Genomic DNA, 23,277 nt, shown 5'->3' with positions numbered 1-23,277 from the left:
GACTCTTGAATGCTGACAAAAACTGAGGACTGATGGATGTGGGGGGGAGGGGGGGATGGGCATGGAGGAGGGCACTTTGGGGATGAGCACTGAGTGTTATGTGGAAACTAATTTGACAATAAACTATTTGTAAAAAAAATAAAAAATAAAAAAAATAAAATTAAGCATTAAGGGGCGCCTGGGTGGCTCAGTCAATTGGGCATCCGACTTTGGCTCAGGTCATGATCTCACATTCGTGGGTTCGAGCCCCACGTCAGGCTCTGTGCTGACAGCTAGCTCAGAGCCTGGAGCCTGCTTCCAATTCTGTCTCCCTGTCTCTGACCCTCCCTCCCCTGCTCACGCTGTCTCTCTCTCTCTCTCAGAAATCAATAAAAAAAACATTTAAAAAAATTAAGCATTAAGACTAAACTGAATAAAAAATCTGTAAACTGCCTTAAGCACATGCTGTGCAAACCAGTACCAATTTAATCCTGAATACGTATATTTATAAATACAAGTATATATTAAACTTTTTTGAATATATTTGCTTCCTTTTGGAAACTTTACATTTTTGCTCATTTCTCTTTTTAGTCAACATAGGACTGGAAGAATTTCTGTGGCACTAGTGATAATTAGGAAATGGGCCAGGTCCTCATTTATGTGATGACATCTCATATAATAACCAGAGCCTTTTGGGCAACTCATTAAGACAGATTATCATTCTATAAATTATTACTTCACTGCACTGAGTAGTAAGCTAATGCCCTGATTAAGTGAAAGAGAATCTAAAACTCATTCCCTCTATTACTAGTGACTATATCTACACATGTATATATCTATATCTAGATATAGATATATACAGTATATTACATTGATCTGTTACTCAATTATTTATGATTATTTTATTATATACCGTCAGTTGCTGACTGGTGTAGCAGATGCCCTGTCTAGGATATCTCAGAGTCCCTGGCCAGTACTGGTGCAGGATGCATTTGCACCTCCCTGCACCCCAGAGGACACATGGTCATTCTGCATTTAAGCAAAAAGGGCTAATTGGTAGCAACATGGATGGAACTTGAGGGTGTTATGCTGAGCTAAATAAGTCAGGCAGAGAAGGACAGATACCATATGTTTGCACGTATAGGTGGATTAGGAGGAGCTTAACAGAGGACCGTGGAGGAGAAGAAGGGGAAAAATAGTTGGGGAGAGGGAGGGAGGCAAACCATGAGAGACACTTGAATGCTGAGAAGGAACTGAGGGCTGATGGGGGTGATGAGGAGGGGAAGGGGGGTGATGGGCATGGAGGAGGGCACTTGTTGGGATGAGCACTGGGTGTTATATGGAAACCAACTTGACAATAAACTAAGAGGGGGAAAAAGGCTAAATCAAAGGGAGATTCTTTTCTCCATCTGTCAAACTTTTTATTCTGAAGTTCAGAAGTCTGGGAGCACCACAGAAAATAAACAGAATTTCCTCCTGCACTATTCTAGAGCGGGAGAGCCCTGAAAAGTCTATTTCTTCTAACAGGCCGGCTATAGGTCTAACTAAGGACAAACTCAAGAGGATTCCAAAACTGACCAAAGAAGACATTAATCAGTTTAACAAAATATAGCCTTGATGGCTCTTATCGTTGAAGTGCTCATTCAAAAGTTAATCAGGGGCACCTAGGTGGCTCAATGGGGTCAGTGTCTGGCTTTGGCTCAGGTCATGACCTCACTGTTTGTGAGTTCAAGCCCCATGTCGGGCTCTGTGCTGACAGGAGGAAGCCTGGAGTCAGCCTCAGATTCTGTGTCTCCCTCTCTCTCTACCCCTCCCCTGCTCGTGCACACACTCTCTCTCAAAAATAAATAAAAGTTAAAAAATAAGAAGTTAATCATTAGAAGCAGCAGGAAAGAAGGAATAAATGATAGGTAAGACAAATACCTTTGGTATCTTTCACAGCATCTTATACACACTACACATTTACGAGGCACATGTGACCATTCAAATAATGATTATGCCTTTTTTTTTTTTTTTTGGTAAAACTTGCAATTCAAGCCAAATTTATTTTGAAGACTACAATATGCAGAACATAAAATATGCAAAGTGCCTTTTAAAGAATAACTATTGGTATAAAGTAAAACATGATTTTTGAATAATAAAAATATAAAGCATAAAATGTACCATAAAAATAACCATCCAGCTCTAAGAGGCAGTGTAGCAGAGTAATTAAAGCGCAGACTGAAGCCAGGGGATCTGGGGACATCCTGGCCTGGCATCTCCTAGCTCTACGACCTTGCACAAGTTCCTGAAGCTTTCTTGATCTCATTTGCATCATGTGTTAAAATCTAGGTAATGTCCGTATCTGCCTCACTGGAGGTCAGGAAGATTACACACACACACACACACACACACACACACACACACACACACAAACACACACACACACATACACATATACACACACATATATATACATACACATGTATACATGTATATAGGACTTTAGTGTATGGCTCATAATAACCATCTGATATTTTTCTCAATCTCTTTTTCTCCTCTCTGCTCTTACTGTCTTCCTAAACATCACGTTAAAACAAAACAAGACAAAATTCGCAAGCATCGTCCCACAAGAACAATAGTTTCCTGAATGGAACATTTACATGATAATTTTCACAGGTTTTAGCAGAAATTATTTGGGTCTAAAACTCAGCTCTAAGGTAAAGATCATTTTAACACAGTCATATTTCTAACTGTTCTGAAATATGAACAATAGGCTTCTTGAAGACAATTTAGATATATTAATTCATCTGTTATTGCTAAAGGAAGTTTTAGGAAGTGGTTCCTTTTTTTTCCCCCTCTGAGCAATTAAAAATTTCTGTCAATTACAAAAAAAATGTTATGAAAAGTATCAATTCCAAAGGTTGTCTATTCATTTCCTTTCTGTGTCTTTAAAAATGAGTCTGGAAAAATAAAAGAACATCAGTCACTGTTAAAGAAATTCTCTTTTCCTGTGGCAGACTTTACCTCTTTTTGCAGACATTAAATAACTCACCTGAATTAGCTAAATATCAAAACAAGCCAGAAGCTAGAAAGCTCAACTAATGGAACTAAGTAATCTCATGGGAAATTATTTGGCTCACTTAGGGCTCTTTTAGCAATGTGGATCAAAATGTAACCAGCATCATTTTAAGGAGTGCTTTTAATTTATATATAGGTAGATAATTGAAAGACAGAAAATACTGACCTAGAAAATGAAGTATGTATTACCATTATTCTCTTATTTCCTGAGCCTTTGAATCAAAGAACACTGAGGCCTGTATGAACATTTTACTATTCTGAATATTATCCATTTACTTTTCTGAATATTATTCCTTTATATCAGGGTTCCTAGTTCTTATAAAACACATGCCTTCTTTATGCAGGCTATTTTGTCAACTTTTCAGGCTGGGATAGGTCTGAATTGTTTGGCTTTTTATCCTAAAATGTAATAAAAACCATAAGTGAATTTCACCTTGACCTTACTGACTGTACATGTCTTGTCTGCTTTGGCTTTATATGCTTCCCTTCATTAATACACTAATAAAGTTAAAGTTTGTTTTCCTTAGAAAATAATATATGCCAGTGAAGATCGAAATATTCATCCTGTGTAGAAACTGCTTTCCAGTTTATCCTTAGACTTCACTCTAAACGAAGCCACATCTTCTCTGCTCTGGACTCCTGGAAATCACCTTCTAATTTGCCTCCTTTCTCACTGTTACCTCTGGCCTCCCCCCACCCACCAGTCCCCACCACTTTCCATACAACAGCCAGACAGATCTGCTAAACTTTCAAATGAGGTTATATTATTCCAGGATGTAATACTCTCTGCTACGGACTGAACATGTCCCTCCAAACCCAGTTCACATATTGAAGCTCCAAATCCCAGTGTTCTGGTTTTTGGAGTTAGGGCTTTTGGGGAGGTAATTAGGTCATAAGGGTCGGGCCACCATGAATGCGATGAATGTCCTTATAAGAAGAGACACAAGAGAGATGATCTCTCTCTCTGTCAAGGGAGCACACACACAGCGAGAAGGCAACCCTCTGCAAACCAGAAGAGGGCCCACACCAGACATCAAACTGGTCAGGACCTTAAACTTGGACTTCTCAGACTCTAGAATCGTGAGAAGTTCCTGTCGTTTAAGTCACCGAGTCTGCAGGAATCTGTAATAGCAGCCCACGATGACTAAGACCCTCTCCAATGACGTCCTATGGTTCTTAGAATAAAATCTAATTTCCTGTATCCCTATGAGGCCCCACATATACAACCTGCTCTTGCCTGTTTCATCATCTCGTTCTCTCTTGCTTTTTTGCTCCAGTTACACTGGCCTTCAAATACCTTCTCCGTTGAGCTTTTTTACTAGCTTGTTCTGTCTTCCTAGAACGCTCTTACTCTAGATGTTCAAAAGGCCGTCTCCTTTTTTTTTTTTTAAGCATAAAATCAAATGTCATCTTTCTCAGAGAGACGTTCTTACTATTCAGTATAAAATAACTCTCTCAGCAGATCATGGGTAACTATTTATTACAGAAAAGTGTTTTATTTGCCCCAGAGTACTGTATCACAAATTGAGGTTTTCATATTTGCATTTTTAAAAAAATGTGTTCTCTGCCTTCCTCAACTGAAGGGCAAGGTTTTAATAAGTTAATATAAGGAGGACAAATTTAAACTGACTGGACTTCAGTCAAATGTTTTCATTATTTTACCAGTTCCTATCTTCAAAGGATTTGTGTTTTCTTTGGGGCAGGCATTTATATCAGATAGGGCCAAACTAGAAAATATAAACTGATGTATTTTCTTTTTTGATTCTCTAAAAATTTATTATTTTAAAAGTTTTCTTTAATATAATTTATTGTCAAGTTAGCTAACCTACAGTGTATATACAGTGTGCTCTTGGTTTTGGGGGTAGATTCCTGTGATTCATCATTTACATATAACACCCAGTGCTTGTCCCAACAAGTGCCCTCCTTAATGCCCATCACCCACTTTCCCCTCCCCCCCACCCCCATCAACCCTCAGTTTGTTCTCGGTATTTAAGAGTCTCTTATGATTTGTCTCCCTCTCTGTTTGAAACTATTTTCCCCTTCCCTTCCCCCGTGGTCTTCTGTTAAGTTTCTCAAGTTCCACATATGAGTGAAAACATATGATATCTGTCTCTGACTGACTTACTTAGCATAATATACCCTCCAGTTCCATCCATATTGCTGAAAATGACAGGATTTTGTTAGAGAAACCATAATGAAGAGAATCGGTTACAAAGTTTATGGAAAAGGTGAGGAGAAGAAGAGGGGAGGGGAGGGGAGGGGAGGGGAGGAGGGGTAGAAGGAAGGGATAGGTGGAGGAGAAATCTTTGTCTAGTCTTTCTGCTCTCAGATCTTTGGCCTGTGACCAAAGCCATGCAGGAAAGCAGAGAGTGAAGGAGTCTGGGATGTGTAGTTCTCTGGGCTATAGAACAAAACACAGAAGGGCTAGAAATGCATAGCACTTAATACAATCGCATAAAATGTGTACTGACAAGAAAGCATCCTACCACAAACTACAATTTTAAATCTCTCTTAGGACTACCTTGCTATTTTTATTGCCTCCGTGGCCCTCTACTATAAATCTTCACCTTAGGTATTTTCTTCGTCATATCCTTTCTAAAGGATTTATTTATTTTTAATTTATAAGAAATTTTTTAACATTTATTTATTACTGCAAGGTAGAGAGAGACAGAGAACGAGCAGGGGAGGGGCAGAGAGGGGGAGACACAGAATCCCAAGCAAACGCCAGGCTCTGAGCTGTCAGCATAGAGCCCGACGCAGGGCTCGAACTCACATGCCCTGAGATCACGCCCTGAGCTGACGTCAAATGCTTAACCGACTGAGTCACCAGGTTCCCCTAAAGGATTTATGTACTTCATTTACAAAACAGTTTCAGACAGGCATAATTATAATGTACCATGTGCTTCAGAACCACATATATAAATATACATATATATATATAAATGTTTGTATACATTATAAACATACATACATACATATATATATATATATATATATATATATATATAAAAGTGTGTGTGTGTATGTGTGTGTGGTGTGTGTACACACCACACACACCACACACAAAAGGTTTTCCAGACCGATAGTTGAGAAAGTAAGACTCGTCCCTTATGTTCATCAGTGACCTAAGGATACATCATGAAAACAGCTGCTTTTAGATTTCTGTTAAAGTTAGGAGTTTTCAGTAGCAAGTAACAAACAGAATTTCACTGTCTTAGACAAAGTAGGATCCAGGATTTAAACAGAGCAAAAACCATTCTGTTTCTTCCTCTTTCTTTAGCTGTGGTGCTTCTCTATATTAGCTTCTTTCTCAGACACTCTCACTCCCGCATGGGGAAAGATGGCCTCCAATAGCCCAAATCTAGCCTACATCCTTATGACTTGTAATACAGAAGAAAGACAAATCCTCCTATAACCTGCACCAAACACTGGAGAAGGCTATGCCTTGAGTCAGCTGTCGAGGTGGTAGAAGCAGCCTACAATGAGAGTCAACCCTATCAAGACAATTGTAGTATAGGAGGGTAATTTCTCTACAAGAAGCAGATGTCAGGCTGTATATATTCCCCCAGGAATATATATTATTCTCCTGGGGAGAATATGTATTTTCCTTCCCAGGAGGCCTCTCTGAAGGCTACCTGGAACGTAAAGGCATTGCTACACTTAGCTGCCGCTCTCTGGTTAGAAAAAACAATAGTCACCAAAAGCAAGGTCTCAAATATCAAGACGTGAGGCCAATGTTCCTTTTCAAAGTTTGCATGTTTATAGAAACATGGCTAAAAGCAATGGGTAACTGAAATAGCTGTCTCAGGATTTCACATATGAATTTGGTGGGGGAGGACATTCAGTCTGTAGCACTACTGACTAGCTGGTGAACAGCTAAAAGATATAAGGATGCTCTTTTTCAAATGAGAAAGGAACATTTTGTCAGCAAATGACTGAAATCTCCTCATGTTCTGTTGAAAGGTCTCTTGGCTTTTCCACTGGTATTTGCTTCCATAAGTAACAATCACTGACTTGTGTCCTCTTCAATTGCAGCATTCTGCATCTTTTTTTTTTTTTTAAATAGTTTATTGTCAGATTGGTTTCCACATAACATCCAGGGCTCATCCCAACAAGTGCCCTCCTCCATGCCCATCATATCTTAAAGCATCGGTAGTGGGGTGCCTGGGTGGCTCAGTCAGTTAAGTGTTCCTCCGACTTAGGCTCAGGTCATGATCTAGCAGTTCATGAGTTTGAGCCCCACGTCAGGCTCTGTGTTGATAGCTCAGAACCTGGAGCCTGCTTCAGATTCTGTGTCTCCCTCACTCTCTGCCCCTTGCTTGCTCATGCTCTGTCTCTCTCTCTCTCTCTCTCTCAAAAATTCATAAAGATTAAAAAATAAATAAAACATCAGTAGAAATAACATATTGAGGGCCCTCTTTAGGATTAGTGGTTATAGATTACCCTGGATAACATTTAGCATAAGCAATAGACTAATCTACTGAGTTTTCATATGTTGTATATAGAAACAATGAAAAAAAACCAAAATCTTCACACGATCTTCATTTATTCATATTTCTAAACTGTTAATAATGAATCTTTTTCTCTGCTGTTTTTTTCCTGTCTTCTCTTTAGGAATACAGACCTCCATGTAGAATCAGCACAAATTCTCTGTATTTTTACTTAAAAAGCTCTCTTTTCTATCAAAGGTCAGTTTTTTTATTATAAAATTGGGGGAAATAAACTACCTCATGGGGTGAATGGGAGAATCAAAAGGTAGAGCACATACAAAGTCGACAATACGCAGCCTGAAAGATAGAAATCACTTAATAACTGCTATTGTTTACAAGGGACAATATGTGAGATAAAGTCAAAGATTCCAATTATACTTATTCAGACAACAGGTGGCCGTATAATTACAAAGCAATAACACCAGGCTCTGTGTTCTGATAAATAATCTTTCAATTAGAAATCAAGATTTCAAAATTGCTTCTGGCTGATTGAAAAGCTTGCTGCTATTTCATAGGATGAAAAGTCAAAATGTAGCAACCTGCTTCTTCAAATACATTTGCATCTAATGCAGATTCTTGTCTTAAATTAATCAAAAATGGGAGCAAACCTGCTGTTTTTAGAGTAAGCTGAGATATGCTTAAGATCTTAAATGTCTTTGCCTTTACCTTGTTTGGGAAAGAAAATTCTTTTTATCATTTTCCCTCCCATCACATTTCCTCATTTTCCCTATCTAAATTGTTAGTGGAGATGCATGCAGAATATGTCCATACTCTTTTATCTCTAGATGATCCTTTAAATAGCATGCGCCATAATTGAGTTCAGGTGGCAGCCATGAATGAGATAAATCTTGAATGAGATTAAGATGAACGACAGCACTGCTTGCCAAATCCCACTGTCCCAGAAAGAAATGAGAGAGTAATGGAATCATCATTGGTGTTGTGTGATCTTTTTAAAAAATGTTTAAACACATTCTATGAATATTTCAGTGAAACACGAATCTCTGCCTTCCTTTTGTACCTTTAATATCCCCGCACTCCTGGGATCAATCATGTAGAACCAGAACCGAACGGTACACATTCCGAGGCTTGCTGGAAAGTATTGGGAAGTAGTGATTCTTGCTGTGTGTCCTTCTTTGGGGCCAGATGAGTTGACATACAGGAAGTGCTGGCCACTACCTGGAAATAGATGAATGCAACTCTATCAGTACAATGATAGATCTTACAGCATGAGGCAGAATATATTTAAACCGTGTGCAAATTTCACCTGCCCCCCCCACAATTAAACACAACTCATTTTCTTTCTGTGAAGTCATGTATCGATAATGTTTCATTCTTTTGAACCAAGAAAGAAGAAGAAAAAATCACTATGATTATAGGATTCACAAAATTCACCTGAATATAGGACTTTTGAATTAAGTCATCAAATATTTTTGTTGACTCTGAAGGTATATTCCTTTTCTTCTAACTTGCTCAAACCTGTCAGTTTCAAGCAAGTAAAATATTTTGTATGCTGTAAGTAGAGCAGGGACACAGGGTACTAGCGGCTAGTTGGTATTGTATCTCATTTTCAGTTTCTCTGAGTCCCACACTGATCAGAATAGTAGTGAATGGCAGTAACAGTAAAAAAATATATAATTGTGAAAGTCACCACACTATTTTATTTCTGAGCAATAACTTCTATTCTCCTCAGCTGCATCAGTGTGTGAAAGGTCTCTCCTATTTAAACACCAATGGATCTTTTTTCTATAGCCATCATTGTCAGAATTCATCATAGCTACTATGCCCTTCATGGCTTTTGCTAGGAAGGAATGAAAGAACTATACATATAAACACTTTCATAGGTTAAATATTTGTAGTTTTAAATCAAAGCTATTAAAATATTTTCTAATTAAAGGTCTTCCCTTTTTCCTGTGATATTTTAGTGTTGTTACTGAAGTACGTGGTTTCAAATCCTGATTTGTGACTTAATAGTACAAGAGGCTTCTTTTATGAAGCCTTCCTATGTAAGAGCTGGTCGTCAGGTAAATTTGGTAGCCTTTGAGGAATCAGTATGTTAGTTACCTTTATCCCCCACAACACTGACTTCTTCAATGGAAGGGACACTTGTGCATCCCTCCCTTGAATAGAGTGAAAAATAGAAGTTGCCAGAGTGAATAACAAAGGAGAGTTAGGCAAACACAGTCACACCAACCGATGACCTGAGGTTTTGCCTATTCATGTTCATAAAGAACATTATTTCACCATATGGATTGTTGGTAAATACAAATATGTGGTAAATGAGACCTCCTGTTGTAGTCCTCATAAGGCCTAAACAGAGATGAAATTCTTAAGGAATTGCTTCTTGAACTTGTACCCATTTAAAAAACTAATAATAATGGACTTTATGTTTTTGAGTGGTTTTAAGCTTAAAGGAAGTTGAGAGGAATCATACAGTTCTGTGTATCCCCTCCTCCTCCTCCTGTCTACCACATGCAATGTGCCTACTATTAACATCTCACATTAGTGCAGTACATTTGTTACAATTAATGAATGAACCAATATTGATGCATAATTATTAAGTAAAGTCCATAGTTTACATTAGGGTCCATTCTTTCCCTTGTATATTCCATGGGTTTTGATAAATGTATAATGACATGCATGCACCATTACAGGATTGTACAGGATAGTTTCTCTGCTCTAAAATCCCATGTTCCACCTCTTTGTCTTTTCCTCCCTCTCTCCCCACCAAACACCTGGCAACTGGTCTTCTTACTATATCCACTGTTTTGTCTTTTTATTCTATCACATAGTTGGAATGATACAGTATATAGCCTTTATAGTTAGCTTCTTTCACTTAGCAATATGCATCTAAAGTTCTTCCATATTTTCTTGTGGCTTGCTAGTTCATTTCTTTTTATCACTGAATAATATTCCTTTGTATAGATATACCACTGTTAGTTTATTCATTCACCTAGGAAGGACATCTTGGTTTCTTCTAAGCTTAGTCATTATGAATAGAGTTCTTGTAGCAACGGTATGCACATTTCTGTATAAACATAAGTTTGCAACTCACTTGTGTATATAGTAAGGAGCACAAGTATTGGATCGTATGATAAGACTATGTTTAGTTCTGTAAAAAACTGCCAACTTGTCTTCCAAAGCTGGCTGTACCATTCTGCAGCCCCATGACCAATGAAGGGGAGTCCCCATTCCTCTTTTTCCTCATCAGCATTTGGTGTTTTCAGTGTTTTCGGACTGTTGCTTTGTAATAGGTAGGCACCGATATCTCATTTTCATTTCAATCTGCATATTCCTGATAACATATTGTTCATCATTTCTGTTCTTATACTTCTCTGCCACCTGTATATGTTCTTCAATAAGGTATGTGCTCAGATCTTTTGTCTGTTTTATTTGGGTTTTTTATTGTTATATTTAACAATAAAATAAATTGTTACATTTATTGTTATATTTAAGCCTTATTTTTATATTTTGGGCACAATCCTTTCGCAGATATGGGTTTGCAATTTTTTCCCCAGTTGATGTCTTATCTTTTATTTTTCTTAATAGTGTCTTATGCAGAGCAGAAGTTTTAATTTATTTTTTTCTTATTTTGAGAGAGAGAAAGAGTGCATATGAGCAGGGGAAAGGGGCAGAGGGAGTGAGAGAAAGAATCCTAAGCAGGCTCCATGTTCTTTGTGGAGCCTGACACAAAGCTTGATCCCATGACCCTGGGATCATGACCTGAGCCAGAATCAAGAGTTGGATGCTCAACCAACTGAGCCACCCAGGTGCCCCTAGAAGTTTTACTTTTAATGAAGTCCAGCTCACCAATTTGTTTTCATTCACAACTGAAGTAATGTCTCTGAAAACTCATCACCAAACCCAAAGGCACCTAACTGTTCTCCTATTTTGTCTTCTAGGAGTTTTATAGTTTTACCGTTTTCTTTTAGGTTTATAATCCACTTTGGGTTAATTTCCATGGAAAGTGTAAGTTCTTTGTCAAGGTTTTTTTTGTTTGTTTGTTTTGTGGGTTTTTTGGCATTGGATGTCCAGTTGTTCCAACACCATTTGTTGAAAGGACAATGCTTTCTCTATTGAATTCCCTTTGTTCTTTTGTCAAATATCAGATGATCCTATTTGTGTGAGTCCATTTCTGAGCTCTCTGTCCTGTACCATTTATCTATTTGTATATCATTTTACCAATATTACACTGTCTTGATTACTATAGCTTTATACTAAGTCTTGAAATAAGGAATTATAATTCCTCTCACTTTGTTTTTATACTCCAATATTGTATTGGTTATTCTGGGTCTTTTTGTCTCTCCATATAAAACTTAAAATCAGTTTGTTGATATCTACAAAATCATGTGTTGGAGTTTCGACTGGAATTCCATTATATGTTACATCAAATTGGGAAGAACTGACATCTTCAAAATATTGATTCTTCCCATCCATAAACATGGAATATCTTCCTATTTATTTAGATCTTCTTGGTGAGTGAAATCATATGTTATTTGTCTTTCTCGGATTGACTTACTTTCTTAGCGTAATATATTCTAGCACCATTCATGTCATTACAAATGGCAAGATTTCATTCTTTTTGATGGCTGAGTAATATTACATTGTATCTAGATCTATATCTATAGATCTTTATATCTATAGGGTCTTTTATCTATAGATCTATACATATAGATATTCCACACCTTCCTTATCCATTCATGAATTGATGGACATCTGGGCTCTCTCCATAGTTTGGCTATTGTTGATAAGGATGCTGCTGGAAACATTAGGGTGCATGTACCCTCTTTGAATCTGTATTTTTGTATCCCCTGGGTAAATACCTAATAGTGCAATTTCTGGATCATAGTGTAGTTCTATTTTTAGTTTTTTGAGGAAACTTCCTACTTCCAGAATGGTTGTACCAGTTTTCATTCCCACCAACAGTGCAAGAAGGTTCCCCTTTCCCCACATCCTTGCCAAAATCTATTGTTTCTTGTGTTCTTAATTTTAGCTAACCTGACAGGTGTGAGGTGATTGCTAATTGTGGTTTTGATTTGTATTTCCCTGATGATGAGTTATATTGAACGTCTTTTCATGTGCCTCTTAGCCATCTGGATGTCTTCTTTGGAAAACTGTCTCTTCATATCTTCTGTCCATTTCTTACCTGGGTTGTTTGTCTTTGGGTTGTTGAGTTTGATGTGTTCTTTATAGATTTTGGATACCAACCCTTTATTAGATATGCCATTTGCAAATATCTTCTCCCATTCCATAGGCTGCCTTTTATTTGGTTGTTTTCTTTGTTGTGCCGAAGATTTTCTCTTGATAATGTCCTAATAGTTCATTTTTTGCTTTGGTTCTCTTGCCATCAGTGAAGTGTCTAGTAAGAAATTGCTGCAACTGAGGTCAAAGAGGCTGTTGCCCATGTTTTCCTCTAGGATTTTGATTGTTTTCTGTCTCGCTTTTAGATCTTTCATCCATTTTGCATTTATTTTTGTTTATGGTGTAAGAAAGTGGTCCAGTTCATTCTTCTGCATGTTGTCATCCAGTATTCCCAACACCATTTGTTGAAGAGAATGTCTGTCTTCCATTGGATATTCTTTTCTACTTTGCTGAACATGAGCTGACCATATATTTGTGGGTCCATTTCTGGGCTTTATACTCTCTTCTATTGATCTATGTGTCTGTTTTTGTGCCAGTACCATACTGTCTTGATGACTACACAATTGAAATATATTTAAAGTGTACAACATGATGATTTGATACATGTACACACTATGAAAGGATTCCCACAACTGAGTTAATTAACACATCCATCACCACTTTGTGTATATGTGTGTGCATGTGTGTGTGAATGCTTAAGATCCACTCTCATTGCAAATTTCAAATATATAATACAGATTATCAATGATAGTCACCATAAAAATATGGAATATATATATAAAATGAATTCATGGGTCATCTTTATGTAGAGGCTATGCTAATCTTCTCTGTATCATTTCAATTTCACCATGCTGAAGAAGCACTGTAGATATTATTTATCAAATTAGGGATATTCACTTTAATTCTTAGTTTACTGAGGTATTTTTTCACAAACGAATGTTGGATTTTGTCAAATGCTTTTTCTGTGACAATGTTAGGATAAATTTTCTGCTTCCCTCTGTTGATGTAATGGATTAAACTAACTGCATTTCAAATATTAAACCAGGCTGACACACTTGGAATAATTCCCACTTGGTTATGCTATATATATATATATATATACACACACACACACACACACACATATATATATGTATGTATGTATATATATATGCGTATATATATATATATATTTGTTTTCATTAGATTAGATTTGCTAATATTTTGTTGACAACTTTTGTATCTATGTTGATGAGAGATATTGACTTGTAGTTTCCTTTTCTTGCAATGTCATTGTTTTTAATTTGGAATACTGGTCTCATAGAATAAGGTCAGAAATGTTCCTTTTGCTTGAATTTTCTGGAGTATATATAGCTGGTATAATTTCTTCTTTAAATGTTTTGGAGAATTCACCAGTAAATCCATTTAAGTCTAGTGCTTTCTGATTTGGAAGATTTTATTTTTAATATTTAATAAATGCTTATTTTTGAGAGATACAGAGCATGAACAGGGGATGGACAGAGAGAGAGGGAGACACAGAATGGGAAGCAGGCTCCAAGCTGTCAGCACAGAGCCCAACACAGGGCTTGAATCCATGAACCATGAAATCATGACCTGAGCCAAAGTCAGACGTTTAACCAACTGACCCATCCAGATGCCCCTGATTTGGAAGATTTTTAATTATATATGAATTTTTTTCATTAGATGTGGGCTTGCTCAGATTATCTATTTCTCACCTGAGTTTGGTAGATTGTGTGTGAAGAAACTGGTCTACTTAGATTATCAGGTTTGTGGGCATACAGTTGTACATAATATTTCTCTATTATCCTTTTAGTGCCTATGGGTAATGCTGGTTCACCTTTTATTTCTGATCATTACAAATTTGTTTTTCTTTTCTTTTTAGTTTTTATGGCAAGAAGCTCTTCAATTTTATTAATCTTTTCAAAGAACGAGCTTTTGGTTTTGATTTTCTCTATGATTTTATTTCATTTCAAGTTCAAGTTTTAATTTAACTTTTAGTTAGTTAACATATAGTGTAATATTAGTTTCAGGAGTAGAATTTAGTGATTCATCACTTACATACAACACCAAGTGCTCATCACAAGTGGCCTGCTTAATACCAATCACCCATTTAATCTATCCCCTCACTCACCTCCATTCCTGAAACCCTCAGTTTGTTCTCTATAATTAGAAATCTATTCTATGGTTTGCCTCTGTTTCCCCCACTCCCTCCACTCTGTTTCACATGAGTGAAATCATATGGTATCTGTCTTTCTCTGAGTTATTTTGCTTAGCATAATACACTCTAGCTCCATCCACATCATTGTAAATGGCAAGATTTCATTCTTTTTATGACTAATATAGTTATATATATAAATGTATGTATATACACACATCAAAACTTCTTTAATCCATTCATCAGTTGATGGGCATTTGAGCTCTTTCCTTAATTTGGCTATTGTTCATAATGCTGCTATAAACCTCAGGGTGCGTGTGTTCCTTCAAATCAGTATTTTTGTATCCTTTGGATAAATACCTGGTAGTACAATTGCTGGGTCATAAGGTAATTCTATTTTTAACTTTTTGAGGAACTCCATACTGTTTTCTAGAGTGGCTGCATCAGTTTGCTTTCCCACCAAGAGTTTAAGAGGATTCTTCTTTCTCCACAGCCTTGCAAACAACTGTTGTTTCCTGTGTTGTCAATTCTAGTCAATCTGACAGGTGTGAAGTAGTATCTCATTGTGGTTTTGATTTGTATTTCCCTGATGATAAGTGATGTAGAGCATCATGTGTCTATTAGCCATCTGGATGCCTTCCTTGGAAAAATGTCTTTTCATGTCTTCTACCCATTTCTTAACTGGATTATTTTATGATTTCCTAATTTCAATTTTATTAATTTCTACTTTACTTTTTATTACTTCTTTTTTTCTGCTTATTTCGGATTTAAATTACTCTTCTTTTCCTAGCTTCCTAAATTGCAAACAGATTATTGATTTTTAGATCTTTCTTCTAATATATGCATTCAATGCTAAAGATCTCCCTCTATACACAACTTTCACGGAATCCCACCCATTGGTATAAGTTGTATTTGCTTTTTCATTTAATTCAAAGTACTTCAAAATTTCTCAAGATTTTTTTCTTTGACTCATGTTATTTAGAAGTCTACTTGCTTAATATTCAAGTATTATGGAATTTTCCAGTTATATTTCTGTTATTGATTTCTACCTTAATTCCACTGCGGTCTGAAGGCACACATTTAGGATTTCTTTTAAGTTTGTTAAGATGTGTTTTATGGCCCAAATGTAGTCTGCCTTTGTGAATGTTTCATGTGAGCTTGAGAAGAAAATATTTTCTGCTGTTGTTGGATGAAGTATTCAAAAGTGACAAAAATATCCAGTTGACTGATGGTGCTGTTCAGTTTAACTATATCCTTACTGACTTCTGCCTGATAGCCCTATTACTGACAGAGGAGTGTTGAAGTTTCCAGCTGTGAGAGTGGAGTCATCTATTTCTCCTTACAGTGCTATTAGGTTTGTTTTGTGTATTTTGAAGGCCTGATGATAGGTTCTTACACACTGAAGGGTGTTTTGTCTTCTTAGAGTAATGACCTTTTTATTATTTTATAGGCCCCAACTTTATCCTTGATAATTCTCCTTCCTCTAAAGTCTTCTTTGTCTGAAATTAATGTAGCCACAGCTACTTTCTTTTTACTAATGTTGACATAGCATATCTTTTTGCATTCTTCCAATATATTTCCCGTTCTTTCACCTTTAATTTACCTCTGTATTTATACTACAAGTGGGCTTCTTATTGATGACATTTGGTTCTTTATTTTGGTTTCAACTTCTCTGTTTGTCTTTTAACTGGTGAATATAAATCAGCCACGTTTAAGGTGATTATTGAGATAGTTGGAATTAACACTTACCTTATTTGTTTATTATTTGCAAATCAGTTATTCTTTTTTTTTTTTTCATTCACTCTTTTTTGGTCTCTTTGACTTTAATTGAGCATATGATTGCATTTTTTATCATTTCTTAGCATACCAATCATATACAACATTTAAAAAAACTTTTTCTAGTAATGAATATTTAGTTTGTAATATACGTCACAATCAGCCCAAGTCCTGTTTAAAATATCACTATACGAATTCATGAATAGTACAGGAAACAACGGAATTTCCCAGTAATCTCTCCCATCTCTCACACGCTATTGGGTATCTCCTCCCTTAGGTCAGTTAGGTGCTGGTAAAACAGTTTCTCTTGAAGGCAGCCTTTGTTATGTAGTACAGAATGCTCTGGGAAATTTTCAGAATGGCTATTTTCTCTCTCCACCTGCTGAAACAGAGAGGAGTTTTCTCTGATCTTCAGGCTCCTGAAGTTAAAACTGACAAAAGTGTGGGGACTCCCTGACACTGAATCCCCCTGGACTATCTCTCCAACTTATCCACTCTGAGCCTGCAGTAATTCATCGGTTATAGTTTAGGATTTCTTGCCCCGTACTGACTCCTGCAGAAGTTTCTGTTCATGGGCGTCTGCTCCCGTATGTTGTGATTTTCTGTTTCCACCTTCTCATCTCAAAGCTGGGGGTGGTTTGGCTTGAGACCTCAATTATCTAATAAATCTAAAAAAAAAAGTTGTTGATTTTTAGTTCATTCAGCTTTATTATTTTCTTTTCTTATTATGAGGAAGGAAATAATGACTTCCAAGCTCCTTACACGCCAAATCAGACACTGGAAGTGACTCACATTTATTTTTTTTAAGTTCCTTAATGAAAATATTTCTCTTCACTTAGAATACTTCATAGAGACTGGCAAAATTTAAAAAAAAAATCTTAGTCTAGAAAAATAACCAAGGAACAGGACATGTCAATTACCGCTGGAAGATTTTCCTCAGTATAAAATAGTAGTGGAAACAAGCTGAAAATTTTCCTGGCTTGCATGAGTGAACTGTCTTCTATCCTCACTGTTTTATGGAATGCATGTACTAACAAATATTGGATTAGGAAAATTGTACACAATTTTTAGTTCAGCCACAGAAAACGTTGCTTTCATATTTCTTTCCAAGCATGTCATATATTTGTTTTCCTATTTGGAAAATGAAGACATACACGTGTCATGCACAGCCAAGATACCTAGACTCCACCTGTCACATCTACTAAAAACTATGGCTTATTCATTAAAACATGCATTCTTTAAATCTATGCTATCTTTGATTAAATAAGAACATCTAAATGTGCTGTCATTTTATTGCCTTTGACACCCTTAAGGCCAATGCATCTGGAGTATAATACCAGACAAACTTTTACAACATTATCCTGAATAAGGAGAATCTAGAATAGTCCAACTAGCTATAATAATAACTTCACTCATATAGTTAAAACGAATCATGGAATCCATTCATCCTATTTGGGGTATGAAGAAATAGTTTTACCTAATTCCAAACAAGGTAAATTACCATTAAATATGTTTGTATAAAACTGCATTTCAGAGCTCACCTCTTAAATAGTATGACATACATAATGAGAACTAATCTACTTCTATCTCAAAAACAAATCATGTATAACTCAGACTTCAAATATATATTTTTCCATGCTTTACTGCTAACCTGATGTTGAAACTCAAATAGAGCATTGGCAAAAGTGGTCACTGTGTTGATGGGCACAAATGTAATCAATTTTAAAAATTAGGAATTCTGATTTAAAACCTTGTATGTTGGTAAATTTCCTCCTGTATTGCATACATGCATTAAGCCTTCACTAACTCAAATGTCTCTTTTCAGAATTTTAATCGTGTTATACTTATTTCTAAAAAGGAGGTTTTAAGTTTGCAGGGCAACTTGAACATAGTCTACCCAAATTCTCCGTCCTTAGTCACTGCCTCTGGGCTCCTCACATAACTCTGGTCACAGCATCCTCAGCATCTCAGTAATGTTTTCATGGCATCCCAGATGGGAAGCAATATTTTGGTTTTGTTTATTAAGTAAGGAAGTCCAGAAAACTAAATACCTGTTAATATTCTAACAACACTGCAGGCATCGAGACCAAAACACACAAATAGGGAAAAAAAAATCATTCTTAAATAACTACAATTACTTGCCACTGGAGAGTGTACTTATTAGGCACCGTCCAAACTCTCAAACCTTGAAGTCACATTGAACATGACAACCTTTATTTCCTATCTCACTCTTATTTTCCCCAGTACTTACTTTTATCATAGTAACTACTGAAAACCAGCTTGGTAAAAATATGGCATCATTGCAAGGAATGTAAAACAATATAATGTTTGCATTTTAGGGCTGTGTCATGTAACTTAATGTAAAAACATGTAATTCACTGGGGATGATAATAATCCATCCATTCACCACAGCATATTTATTTCAGCACAAGACAACCAGTGTTATATAAGACTAAGCATCAAAGGCAACAATTCCGATTATTAGTTAGGGGACTCTGGGTGAGTTTTCAAAGTCTACTCAACCTAGCCTCTTCTAATTTGCATATTCAATTTGGCTTTATAAAATCCTACAGTCAAACACAAAAATTACCAAAGTTAGTTCCTGGCTGATGTATTAATGCAGGCAAATGTGAACTTTTATCCATCTTAAAATTTAAGAATACACAACTCTGCCTGGCAATTTAGAAGCAACCATTGCAAATTTAGTCATTGTGGATTTTTAATTCTAGAACCCCAGCATATTCAAGCTTGACTTCATAAGGGGAACAGATGTGTTGCAATGCTATATTATTTCTTCAGAATCATAAGGGTGAAAACTTGCTTAGCCTCTTAAAATTATTAATAGAAATATATGAATTATCCAGGAACTATGTACTGTATCACAAAGTTATAAAAGCTTACACTGAATTATATTTTCAGAAATAGACTCATTCTTTATCTAGCACACTCAGACTAGACCCACTTTCAAACATTTATAAATTTTCAGTTGCTTCATTGAGAGGTACCTATTTATATATGTAGTAAAATCCTTGGGGAAGGTCAATCTAGCTTCCCACACAAAGTTCCAAATCTGTTAAAGCAGATAATAAAGCTTAAAAGTCTCAACTGCCACACATATTTAGAATTTAGTGGTAAATCATTGAACCACTTGACTTTACTTATATGTGACTCTGGAATGATCAAGCACCTTCATTTCCTATACTACATTTATTTTTCCTAATGCTTATTTTCCCCAACATTCATGGGATACACTTCTACAGAAGCAGAATTTTTTGATAGTTGGTTTGATCTGAGACTGTTTTACAGCTTTCTGTTGGCCATTTTAAAAGTTATTTAATTCTGTCATATTATATCAGAATGCGTTAAATTAGGTTTGTAAAACTTGAATTAAATACTTCCAGTATAGGGGCATCTGGGTGGCTCAAGTCAGTTAAGTGCCCAGCTTCAGCTCAGGTCATGATCTCACAGTTTGTGGTTTGAGCCCCATGTAGAGCTCTGTCCTGAGAGCTCAGAGCCTGGAGCCTGCTTCCCATTCTGTCTCTGTCTGTCTGTCTGTCTGTCTCCTTCTCTCTCTCTCCCTCTCTCTCTCTCTCTCTCTGCCCTTCCCCCAGTCATGCTCTGTTTCTCTGTCTCTCAAGAATGAATAAATGTTAAAAAAAAAATCTTAAATACTGCCAGATGAAGTACTCTGGAATGTGGGCATTTATTAAACATATCTGAATGTTACCTCTCCCTAAACTTGGCCTCCTGACATTTTCTGTACATTTTAGTGTAATACTTCAATTTCCTTTGTACAGGTTTTAGATTACAAGTTCTTAAGATTCCTAGTGTACAGATTTTTATGTCATGTATTAATTAGTTAAAACCAGGGACTGGATGGAAGCTTCTCATTAATATTCAATTTTTACCTTAAAAAGTATTTAAAGAATTATATGCATTTAAGAAAAACTGGGGCCACTGGTGTGCCTGGGTGGTTTAGTCGGTTAAGCGTCCAACTTCCGCTCAGGTCATGATCTCACAGTTCGTAGTAGGTTCAAGCCTCGTGTCGGGCTCTGTGTAACAGCTCAGAGCCTGGAGCCTACTTCAGATTCTATGTCTCCCTCTCTCTTTACCCTCCCCCCCCAATCACCCTCTGTCTTTCTGTCTCTCTCAACGAAAGACAAACATAAAACAACAACAACAACAACTGGGGTCACTTAGTGTCATATAGTGTAAATTTAGCACCACTTTTTTCAGAATACCATCGTTATTCGACATTAGATTGCCAAACAAAACATATTAGCCACATTCTGAATCTATCAGTGTACATCGCGGGCATCTTTCTCACTTTGGTGTTGGCATGCAGTGAAGACTCCAATTTGTCTTTTAGATGTTACTAGCCACAATCTTGAGTTTTTGAAAATGTTTCGAGTTATTATGCCATAAGGTAATAAATTTGACATTTCTTTTATAAAAAGACAGTTAATACGATATTTTTTCAGCTCCAGTGCCCTCAGAAGAATCACACTCACTTCTACTAGGGTCACATCATGAAAGACAATTTCCCACTTCAAGTGATCTGAATTCACTTCCCGCTTTAAATTGTAGGCAATTTTAGTCGTTTTTGTTTTTTTTTTTCTTTGCTCATAAAATAAAGCTGCCTAATGGTTTTTTAAAATGCGATGCAGTAAGCCTCTCTTTCAAAACAGCAAATGCTCCCTTGTTCAGAGTTAGACTTACTTAGCTTGGTTCCACATCCTCTATAATTTCTGCCTGTCCCTCACTCTACAACAGAGCGGGGTATGATGATTATCTGTTGAAATGCCCTCAATCTCTTTTCGTCTGCAAGTTGTAAAGGCCATGAAATATAAACATGCTCAGAGAGAGAACAAAAGTTTCCTTAAAGTTGTCAAAATGGCAACCACAGATACTGTGACTCCAGAGTCAAATGAAATTTTTTATGGCATTTGATGAAAATGTCTTTCATTACATCACTTTGATTTGCTTTTTGAAAGGCTGTATAATGAATAGATTTGGCATTTCTTTATTTCTACCTTTTCTAACCGTTTATTTTTCAGGCATTCCTCTTTGTTGAGAGTAATTATTACCTATTAAAAACCACTTTTTCAAAAAGATGTATCATTTTAACACTATTTACTATTTCCAAATTTTGGTGCTATAAACCGTACCCCTCAGTAATCATTGATTTGATATAATAATAAAGTTTAGAGTCGAGACGTGCCAAAATGGGATACATCCATCTTATTGTGAAAGCTTTTAATTTGCTCAGTAGCAAGAATACCTCAATCAAATGAAGGTGCTGTATGAATCGAATTGGTTGGCACTTACTATAAGTCTAGGTAGAGACAAAGGAGTCTGAATCTCTTAATCATAATAATGAAAGAACTCTAAAGAACCTCTTTATGTGTCATTGTCTTGTCAAGATGCCTTTAGAAACATGCATTTGCCTAACAGCATTTATGTAACTTGACTTTATTTGCCAAATTGAGATTAAAAATAAAACTGTTTCCTAGTCATGTAGGAAGGCAGAATTAATAAAGTTTAATATAATCCCTTTAGGTAAATGAGAAATGGTATGAGTTCTGCCATTTTTAGATTTCAGAGCCATTTTACCTAAAAAAGCACAAAAAGCAAATGAGAACAGAAGATTTATTTTCATTGAAATAGAAAATAGTATTATCAGGTTATTTTAATGAATACGTAACAAGCAGAAACTGCGGGCAGTGTTGTCCAATGGTTAAGCTTGCAGACACTTTTGCTTGAGGCTTCCATTCAAATCCTGACTATACTACTTATTTAGTATGTGGCCTTACACAACCAATGTAAATTCCCTTTGACTCAAAAGCAAAAAGAGATTATTTTTTAACTTTTTAATGTGTATTTATTTCTGAGAGAGACAGAGACAGAGAGAAAGAGAGAGAGAGAGAAAGAGAGACTGAGAGCTAGTGGGAAAGGGACAGAGAGGAAGGGAGACACAGAATCTGAAGTGGCTCTAGGCTCTGAGCTGTCAGCACAGAGCTTGACATGGGGCTTGAACCCATGAACTGGGAGATCATGACCTGAGCCCAAGAGCCCAAGTCAGAAGCTTAACCTACTGAGCCACCCAGGAGTCCCAAAAGAAAGATTATTATAGTAGGTACTTTACCTCATGGGGTTTACATGTGATATACAACATGTAAAATGCTTAGGACAAAGTTGCAAATTAGTGCTACTCTCCTGGGAAATTCAGAAAATAGATGTAAAGATGATTCTTGTAGTATAAGACAGACAACCCATCACAAGTTACTGATTAGATAACTACTACAGAGAAGGTGCCATGTCTTGTATTTGGCTGTTAAGGAGATGGACAGGTTATAGCTGGGACAATATGAAACACACCCCAACAAATCTAAAATACAAACCAGAAACAGCTAGCAGCATGTACTATTTGGAAGACAAATTCTGGGTCAGACTATCTTGGTTCAAATCCAAACTCTGATACTTGCAAGTGTTCTGACTTTGGGAAATTACCGAATTCCCATTGTGTCTCCTATTCATCATCTACCAGATGGGATAATACTATTCAGTTCACTTCATTTATTGTGAGTCTTTAATACTAAATGTTGTAGGTTGTAAATGCCACATAGTTCAACTGGTAAACGGTGGCTTAAATTGGGAGAATAGACTTTATAAAAAAAC

General features: G+C 36.4%; 1 protein-coding gene and 1 non-coding gene across 2 annotated transcripts in view; both read right to left on the bottom strand.

Moving 5' to 3' along the window:
• The window catches only part of MALRD1 (MAM and LDL receptor class A domain containing 1), an 800,662-nt gene that overhangs the window by 201,495 nt on the left and 575,890 nt on the right, over positions 1-23,277 (bottom strand). The window contains 1 exon segment of the mRNA XM_039216734.1: positions 8,548-8,705. Within this exon segment, the coding sequence (XP_039072665.1) occupies positions 8,548-8,705 (158 nt within the window).
• On the bottom strand, positions 13,427-13,535 carry LOC120219856. The gene has a single exon (XR_005525416.1). It is a non-coding gene; the product is annotated as a U6 spliceosomal RNA (small nuclear RNA).

The sequence above is a fragment of the Hyaena hyaena genome, unplaced genomic scaffold, assembly GCF_003009895.1.
Source record: "Hyaena hyaena isolate Hyena2069 unplaced genomic scaffold, ASM300989v1 scaffold_656, whole genome shotgun sequence".
NCBI classification, from domain to species: domain Eukaryota; kingdom Metazoa; phylum Chordata; class Mammalia; order Carnivora; family Hyaenidae; genus Hyaena; species Hyaena hyaena.
This window is presented reverse-complemented; position numbering and strand designations above follow the sequence as displayed.